The 9,045-nt window shown below is 37.6% G+C and overlaps 1 protein-coding gene across 1 annotated transcript; it reads right to left on the bottom strand.

Moving 5' to 3' along the window:
* Positions 1-465: 465 nt before the first annotated feature.
* Positions 466-8,568, bottom strand: LOC148648306 (double-strand-break repair protein rad21-like protein 1). The gene is made up of 13 exons (XM_088608001.1): positions 8,169-8,568; positions 6,685-6,863; positions 6,024-6,153; positions 5,610-5,709; positions 5,232-5,335; positions 4,769-4,918; positions 4,322-4,414; positions 3,731-3,835; positions 2,967-3,196; positions 2,169-2,268; positions 1,819-1,964; positions 1,366-1,507; positions 466-485 (listed from the first exon to the last, which is right to left on the bottom strand). The coding sequence occupies exons 1-13, from the start codon at positions 8,509-8,511 to the stop codon at positions 466-468; spliced, it is 1,842 nt and encodes a 613-aa protein (XP_088464127.1). The 5' UTR covers positions 8,512-8,568.
* Positions 8,569-9,045: the final 477 nt, after the last annotated feature.

Below are 9,045 nucleotides of genomic sequence, written 5' to 3'. Positions count from 1 at the left end.
TGTTGTGGAAGTATCACTGAGTCTTCGAGCACTTAGAACTTTTTTTTAACTGTGTATTGATCTACAAGTCTTCATAATAGATTTTTCAGCACTTTCTCAGATAAATATATGTGCCTCAGTCATAGACTTTATACTCCCCCTAGTGTCAGTTACAAGTTTAACAAAATACAGAAAACGTGAAGTGTGTGTGTGTACAGTACCAGGTACATATGTATGAAAATCTGCATGTCACCGTTTCTAAATTACTTTAAAACATTTTTGTGACAGATCCTATTCTAGGCTGTCCCACGGATCTGCACATACAAACATTTCACAGTGACAGTCAAAGTAAGTATAGGAGGCTTTATTACTGGGTTTTCCATGGCTTTAGTAAAAAGACTGGTAAAAAACAACCACCACTGGATACCCAAACAAATCCTGATGAATCCCGTGTGAGATTGTGCATTTCTACCCATCCCCAATAATCTAACTCACATCCAACTTTGCTGTAACAATAAAAGGGGACTTTATCAGCCTCTATTGGTAGGCCAGCTGCAATTGCAGACTCTTGCTAAACAGACTTGCCATAATTCTACTTAATAATAATTAAATAATAGAAATACATTTTTGAACAATTACAATAAACAAGATGTAGTGAAGAACTATACTGACACGATTAATACCATGTGCAGTCTCAAAAATATAAAAGTTAAAATACAGTCAAAACAATCTGAAACTAGTCTTCACTGGTGTGGTGTACACTCTGCTGTGAAGATAATGCTAAGACAATGCCAAAACACTATTTCTTATTTAAATCGTTTTATTTCTGAACCTGTTCTAATCACACTTCATAACAGATAATTATTTTGGTGATAAAATAAACATACAATCTCCTATACAGCTTAGTGATACTAAAACTCAAAAGATAAATTCAATATTTTTCTACCTAACATTTCTTAGTGTTATACTCATGATTAATCACTCTTTGATGACTTAAACAAAATATTTAAGCTATATGTGTAGTTCTTTACTTACTCTTAAAGTCTGCAACAGATACTGAACCCTCTTATTTATCCTTCTGTCTTCTGAATCTTCACAATCCTGTAAGGTTTCTTCCTATTTTTTTTAAAGAATCAAAAACTGTTGTTTTATTATTATTTTAAATACTATCGTAGTTGTAGTTCTACTTCCAAATAATGTCAATTTAACATACTTAGGATGCTGCAAACTGCGGTTTGTGAATGCATACTAGACCAAATAACTTAGATTCTTATTATAAGTTGCTGTATGACAGCAAACCATATTATTTATTTAATCTCTTCAAAATATAACTCAAAATATTATATATTTTGTAACCATCTGCAATTAGAGAATTACAAGGACTACAAAAAATAGATCCAAAGCACTGAATTACCTGGACAGACTGCGTCTGAGTCTGTGATATTTCTGCTTGTATCTCTGCTGATGGATGAACAAACAATGAATCCTCTGAAGGCATTCCTGCAAATGTCTCTCCAACACCTTCTTCCTGTGTAGAGCAAAGTGCTTCCTTTTAATCAAGACCTACATTCACAGTGCATCCAAACTGTGTATATTCAAAACTGATTATCACTACTATTTCTTTCCTCAAGTTTTATTATATTCAGAACTTGATTGACTTTTCAGCGTTTAATTAAATGTACAAACATTACGACAATGCTTTTTATGTTGTACAGTAGTTTGTATACAGTATGTCTTTGTATAGCCACTCATTATGCTGCACATTATAAAAGGCACAATATTTGGTCACATTGACAAGACCAGATAAGACAAAATTAAAATGGAAAAAGACAATGTTACATTTTCCCTGTTCCAAACAAGACTGCTCTCGTTATCTGTTGACAACAGCGGTGTGTGATCAATGCTCCTCCTTGTTGAGTCTTGAGCCACTGAGGTCTGTAGAATACTTGGATCTTCAATCATGTGCATGAGTGTTTCACAGTCTCCTATAAAGACAAAGAAAACATTTCCATTACAAAAACCAAACATTAAGTTATATGTACATTACAGCATTTCGTAAACACGAATCATAATTAAAAAAGGCAACTTTAACTTATGGACGTGTACAAAAAGGGTCATTTGTACAGTACCGTTTGCATTCTAGTAATCACATATCATCGTTGTTGAATGTTATGTCATGACAGACTGACCTGTACCATCCATCTGCAGGTTCCTGAGCTCTTCCTTTTCATGCTCTTCGAAATTTGTATTCCTCTTCAAACCACCACGTATGAGGTCTTTTGGAAAAAGCTGGTGAAGTATAGTCAAAGTTGCTTTAATCGTCATTTGCTGTCACACTTCATGTTAGTACACACAACTATGGCAATGTTAGTACTGTACCTTCTGGACAGATCTCATTAGTTTTCCTAATCTAAGCAAGGATGGGCTTGGTCAATGCCCCAGCAGGGTGACCAGACAAAGTGCTATAGGAGGTGGTATCCTTGGGATGGGATGTTATATTAAAATCCTGTTTGTTCATTACGACTAATTTAATAGCTGAAGCAAACTGCCCTGTTTGACCTCCTGTATAGTGGGGCTTTATATATATATAAAATCTATATAAATGCAATTATCATTTATAATTAAACCAAAGTGTTGAAGTATAATTAAAATCAAAAGATTCACCTCCTGTTTTAGATACTCCTCCTGTATAAAAGATAATTATATTCAAGCAAAAATGATATACAGAAAATAGAGTAATACAGAAGAAAATACCAAAATTGCTATTTCTCATTTTAGTATTTTTATAAAAGCCCCTAAAAACTGATTAATTGTAGTGTAAAACCAATTAAACATCACCAATGTGTTTCTAATAATACATATGTTACAGACAAAAAGGTATTAAACATATTTTCAAGGGTTTAAAAAAAATCATCAGGATTTACTATTGTTGATCAGTTTTAAAAGATTGAAATTACTGTATTTATGGGATCCGGAGGCTGTATTACCTCAAATAACTGACTGTTTATGAAAGTAAAGCAGGATCGACGAAAGAGCTTGTCCACTCCTCCGTTCTCTTTCCAGCTCATCAGCTTTTTCAGTGGCGGTGCCGAACTGAACGTGGTGACGATATCGGAGTAACCTGCAATCTGTTCCCGAATGACGCCGTTTGAAAGCTCCTTATCTTGGTCCACAACAAGCTTCCTCTTTCTCTTTCGTTTCTTCGAGTCAGAAGAAGCTGAGGGTTTGATTTCAACAGTTAAGTCTCTAAAACTGTCAAGCAGAGAAAGTATTTTTAATGATAGGTAGGTGATAAAACTGATAGTTACCTGAGCTATTTTAAGATGTTCAATGGTGATATAAGAATGGGTAATTTATAGAAAAGCTATGATGCAAATTTACTATGGTCAATTAACACAACGTGTAAAGCTAATTACACACACCTCCATCACATAATTTTAATTAGGTACAAAAGAACCATCTAAAAGTATAAATGTACCTGCATGCTGCTTAAAAACAGGTAACCTCCTTTTTAATATTAGAATTGTATGTCTTTTTCCTTTGCTTAATTAAGTTAAAACAGAAGTGCCTACACTGTTAAATCCTCATAAAGATCCTTTGTGAACCAAAACGTTTACTATTGCATTTAAATTCTATGCAATAGTAAAAATATATTTTGAGCAAGTAATACAAATGTGCAGGTTACTTTGTACCATCCATATACTGATGCATTTATCAATGTAGATTATCAAGGATGGTTCTAAATATTCACCACTTTCTGCAATGGGTTCCAACGCAAAGCCTTGATCCTCATCTTCCAACAGAACTGTTTCTTTTACTGCTGAAGTCTCCTCAACATGCTCCTGAATTTGTATGTCTACAAAAATTGAACACAATCACACTTCAAAACAACCCTACACATTTTACCAAGTTCTAATTATATGTCCATTGAAAATATATTTAGACTATTTCACTACAGTGGAAAAAGAAGAATTTTCATCACCTACAAATAATCTGTAAAGAAATAAACCTGGTTGAGTAAAATTTATCAGTCCTAAAGAAATGTATGTGGTAATTTAAACTACATAAAACAAGTTTAAATATTTATATTCAGAAATTAAATCTCAAATTATATCAATAATATATCAATACCATTTATCCTGATGCTAATTTGTGAAAACATTCAATATATTTGTGACACTTTCTTGTCAGGCAATGGATCAGAAAATTAAAATAACATTTAAGTCTGTTTTATCACATAAACCTTATTTATATTGAATTACAAAATGCCACTAGTGAGCTGTAAATGCGAAATTTGCTCTACGAACATGTTTTATTAAGTGCTAGCAACAGTAAAACATACCATTGTTGTTGATGTCCGACGATGACATAGTTTTTTCCTCGTTCTCATTGAAAAGTTGTTTCTGCATAGTATCTTCATCATTTAAAACAAGGTCTGAAATTGAAAACATTAAAAGTCTAAAAATACTTCACATCCAATCAGCTGCATACACCACCCTTTGTATCATAGCTTATAATACCTTTAATTGTTTTGTAGTACTGTTACTGGTGTTGTTTATGCAGAAAGCAATGTGTGGTAGCTTTCCTCCATTACAAAACCTACTGTACTTAGGTACCTGGTAACTAAAACCACTATCTGCAATTAAACAAAAGTACAGTACTAAATAAATTATACAAGAGGTATGAGTACACTACCAAATACAGGCATTTTTTCTTATATACAATAAGGGAAGCAACGGTGTCCATTTCAGAGAAGGGGAGTAAACAGGCAGTTTTAAAAAACGCATACTGAAAATATCAAAACCACTTTCTTCATCTCCAAACCCATCTGCTGTGAGTCTGTCTGCCAGGCTTTCAAAGCTGGGCAGGATGGAATCATCTGTGTTGATCTGCACGCCATTATCGAACAGGTCATGCTGTCTCGAGTGAATCTCAACTCCTGCCGAGCACATTAAAATAAACCCAATTATCTTACGATTCAATTGTATATGCTAAAAGCTTATACATCGCTTTACCTGAAGTAATGAAAGTTATATAACTCAGGCACTGGCACTGACTGCTTTTCTCTTCTAGTTAACGGTGAAATCTAAAAAAAAAACTTCCAGATTTAATTTTTTACCTATGATGTGTGAAATAATAGCTGACAGTACTTCAGCTCAAAGAATCATAAAGCTGCACTAGCTGTTCTAAGTACAGAGCACGTCACGAGACACTCATCCCTAGAGTTCTAAAGATCACAAAGCCATTCGTACCAAAGTTGTCGTCCAGAAGAAAGTTATTCCCATAATCTTCTCGAAGTGTGATGTCTTCATTCCGGCACTGGTTCAGAGTGAAATGTTCAGTGACTTCGATGGTGCTGAAGAGGTATAAAGAGGTAGCTTCAAGGAAGAAACCCTGAAAAAAACCTTTCTATAAAAACTGCAAACACAAAGGGTTTCATATACGTTTTGATATCATGTTCTCCAAAGTGGACACTGCCTGTAGATTACCCGTCTGCCGATTAATGGGTGCAGCTAAATGAAGGTACAATTTGGGTAGTGAAGATGCAGTTTGGAGTGCAGAAGTAAAGTCTAAGCATTTGACATGTTTTGCACAATGACACTGAAGGAGATGCAGTTGATGAACAGTACTTGACAGCAGGCAGCTGAGACTCAAAGTCATGGAAGTTCTCAGCCAAGGTGATTGCTTTATATGTAGCTTCAGCATTCTCAATGGGGAGATCCGTTAGGTCTGCAACACAAATATTCATAAAAATCAAAGTTTGTGCAATCATTTGTTCTAATTACAATTTGTAAGATAGGAATTCTAATAATATTAACTGACATTTTAAGAGATTTTAATACTTCATACAGCTCGTGAACAAAACTGCATTCAATTCATTAGCTCTGTATTGCATAACATAAACTAGGTTTTAGTTTTAGCTAAATATACGTGCACATCCAAAAACCAACAGCCTCAGAAGATTACAAATAATTATTACACCGTGTTGCCCATTTTAGGTTTTGCTAGTGATGCATCTACATAGAAACAAAGGAACTGATTACCTGGACGAAAGGCCACTCTAATTTTAACAACAGCCTCATTGCAATCCGCAAGAAGATATTTTGCTTTCTTTGAATAGATTCTCACTACTCCGAGCAGTAAATGTCCCGATGTTCTCAGAGCAATTTTAACCTGGGTGTAAGGAAAAAACAAGTAAACACGTTTACAAATGAACAGGTTAAAGGTTCATGGTATGAATGGTAACGAAAAGAAACCCAATCTTTACAGCTGTGGAGCCTTCTTCAGGTGTGAAGGAGAGAGGGAAAGCAGCAAATAAACTACGCATAAGGGAACAAAAGACAGAGTGGGTAAGAAGGTGTGAAGATCAGGGGGGAAGTGGGCATTAAGCAGATGAGAATGAGTGTCCAAACTAAGGGATAACAGGAGGAGAGGTGTGGAAAGCAAAAACTGAACATAAATCGACAAGATTAAGAAGGAGATCGAGTCTGTTTGAGAGAAGGGGAAAGGTGTGATCCAAGTTTAAGGATTTTGGTTTTCGAATGTCATTTTCCAATAGGAGTTCCAAAACCCCTGTGTGAGAGTAAAGACAGAGAGATCAGAAAGACTGAACATATTTTCCAATGCTTTCATCATTTATTCACAAAGGTTGCAAGTACCCTTTCCCTTTTTTCTTGCTTAAGTACTGTTTTCTTGAATGCTTACCTTTGGTGAAAGTATGTCTTTAACGGTGTCTTCTAAATTGCACTCATACACGTGAGCTTTAGTTATCTTCTTTTCCCAGTGAGCTGCAAGCCATATTTTAGCCAGTGGCCCACGCTTGCACATGAATAGCTGTGTATAAAACATCCTGAACAGTCTTTTCTCAAAACAGCAACAACCTACTGAGAGATAAAATTAACAGAAGTCCATTAGTGAGTAGTGCAGTTATGTCTAGCCAAAATAGCTACCAAAATAATGCATAGTTTATTGCTCCACTGGACAAATCAATAATCTTTTAAAACTGTTTTATTAACTTCTTAAATGCTATGCTTTGAATTTAAAAGCAAAGCAGTTTGAGCATCTGCAAAACACGTAGCTTAAGGTGTTTGTATCAGTTAGATTTTTGTAGCATTTATCATTTCACATTGAAAATGATGTGTCAACACTACTGTACAAAGCTCAGTAACGCTTCAGTTTATTAAGCACATTTTTATTTGTACTTAATAAACTGAGAAGAGGTTTCAAAATAAATAGAATGAAGAGTTCTTATTTCTTGCAATGGATCTTTTCATAGGTGATTTTATAATGGTCCAATCGGTTACCTAGCCCTAACGCACCACACCCAAACTTCCATACAAATAAGGAAGTTCTGACAATATCAATTACAAATCCCCACCGCTTTCTAAAACCCTGCCAGCTTGAAAATCAATTAGCAGAATTAGCCTGTGATTGAGAACTCGACTGCAGAGCAAACCCAGAAGATACTGGGGTCCCCAGGGAACCAGGACTGAGAACCACTGATTTAGTATCTCAGCTGTAAAGGTTAAGGACCTGTTGAGGGGACATTCAGACCCGCTACAGACTGAACTCGCAATGATTTCTGACCGGATTGGTCCTCTCATTAGTGCTCGCAGGTAAATTACCTGAAATTGATTAATCACCGTCGCTTTCAACACTGTCTAATATTGGAGGGGGGGGGAGATTACAAAATAAACACGTTGAGGACATTTAAAAAAATTGGCATTAGGCGGTAGCTGGTAGTCTGATATGTTTTGTTCCACGGTACAGTCTATTCTGTCGGCATTATTCGGAACCCACCCCCTCCCGTTTTCGAAAAGTAAACCGGCCAATCAGACGCTGCAAGGAGGTCGTTTTACTACAAACCTAAAACGTCGGCAGTGTTTTTACGACATTCGGCGAGGCAGAGGGCAAAACCCCTCTACCGTTAACGCGTTTTTATTCTCACCGACGACCCGCAAGTCCAACGTCTAATACAGTAGGTACGTGTATTATTTTTTTCCCCCACCCCGTATAGGCTCGGCAGGTAGTCAAGAACAGTACCGCTTCCTCGCGTTCCTTACTGGCCCGAATAGGACCGTCATTTACGGAACCCGAAAAGACCCGTACCTCCGTCCCCGGTGTGCACTGGCAGCGGCAGATACTTTAAAATCGAGCCGTTTGTGGGGGAGGAAAAAAAGCGCCAATACCTTTGGTTTGCCCAAGATGGCGGCAGCGGAAAGGTTTCCGCCGCGAGACGGGCTCGAGCCGGCGGCGCGCGGCCCCGCAGCCCGCCGAGCGTACCTCACGAGCTGGGGGGCCCGCCGTTAACTCGCCGTTAACGGCCTCTCGCCGCTCCCGTCGGACCCCGTTGTCTTCAGGTCGGCCCGCCCGGTCCGCTTCTGGTTCGGGCTGCCGGGCCCTCCTTGGCGACGTGATCGTGTCGCTTTGGCCGCTCGGACGGAGTCCCGCGGCGTACTGGACGGCAGAGCGCGAGTTTTCCGTGTGACGAGGAGGGCGAGGTGTTGGATATGCAAGTCGGACAGTGAACATAGGTCGACAGCTCAAATCAAGTCTCTTTCTTTTTTTTTTGTGTGTGTGAATGTTTTGTGTTTTTTTTTTTTCATGTGTGTGTGTATACGTAGGAGACGGGTGCCGCAGACAGGAAGGACTGCTTTGGGGTGTATTTTATGAAGACCAAGATTTAAACGTGGCAGGCAACACTTAATAATAATAATAATAATTGCTTACACTTATATAGCGCTTTTCTGGACACTCCACTCAAAGCGCTTTACAGGTAATGGGGTCTCCCCTCCACCACCACCAATGTGCAGCCCCACCTGGATTGGTGGATGACCTGTTCTGAAATCTGTTTCACGTTAAAACTTTCTTTTAGAGGGTCTTCTCGTGTCTCTGGGTTGGAGTTGATGCTTATTTTCCAATTGATCGCTTAGCTGAAACATTAAAAATGAGAAATTGCAAAAGGTGTTTGTTTTTTTTCCCCCCGTTTAATAAACCGTTTTGCAATCCATGCGCTTGCAAGACGAGCTACCTTTTTAAGCAACTGAAACAGCACTTTCCCTAACT

Source organism: Lepisosteus platostomus, chromosome 15 (assembly GCF_059453375.1).
Source record: "Lepisosteus platostomus isolate fLepPlt1 chromosome 15, fLepPlt1.hap1, whole genome shotgun sequence".
In the NCBI taxonomy this organism is placed as follows: Eukaryota; Metazoa; Chordata; class Actinopteri; order Semionotiformes; family Lepisosteidae; genus Lepisosteus; species Lepisosteus platostomus.
The sequence above is the reverse complement of the archived record's forward strand: the minus strand, read 5'-3'. Positions and strand labels throughout refer to the sequence as shown.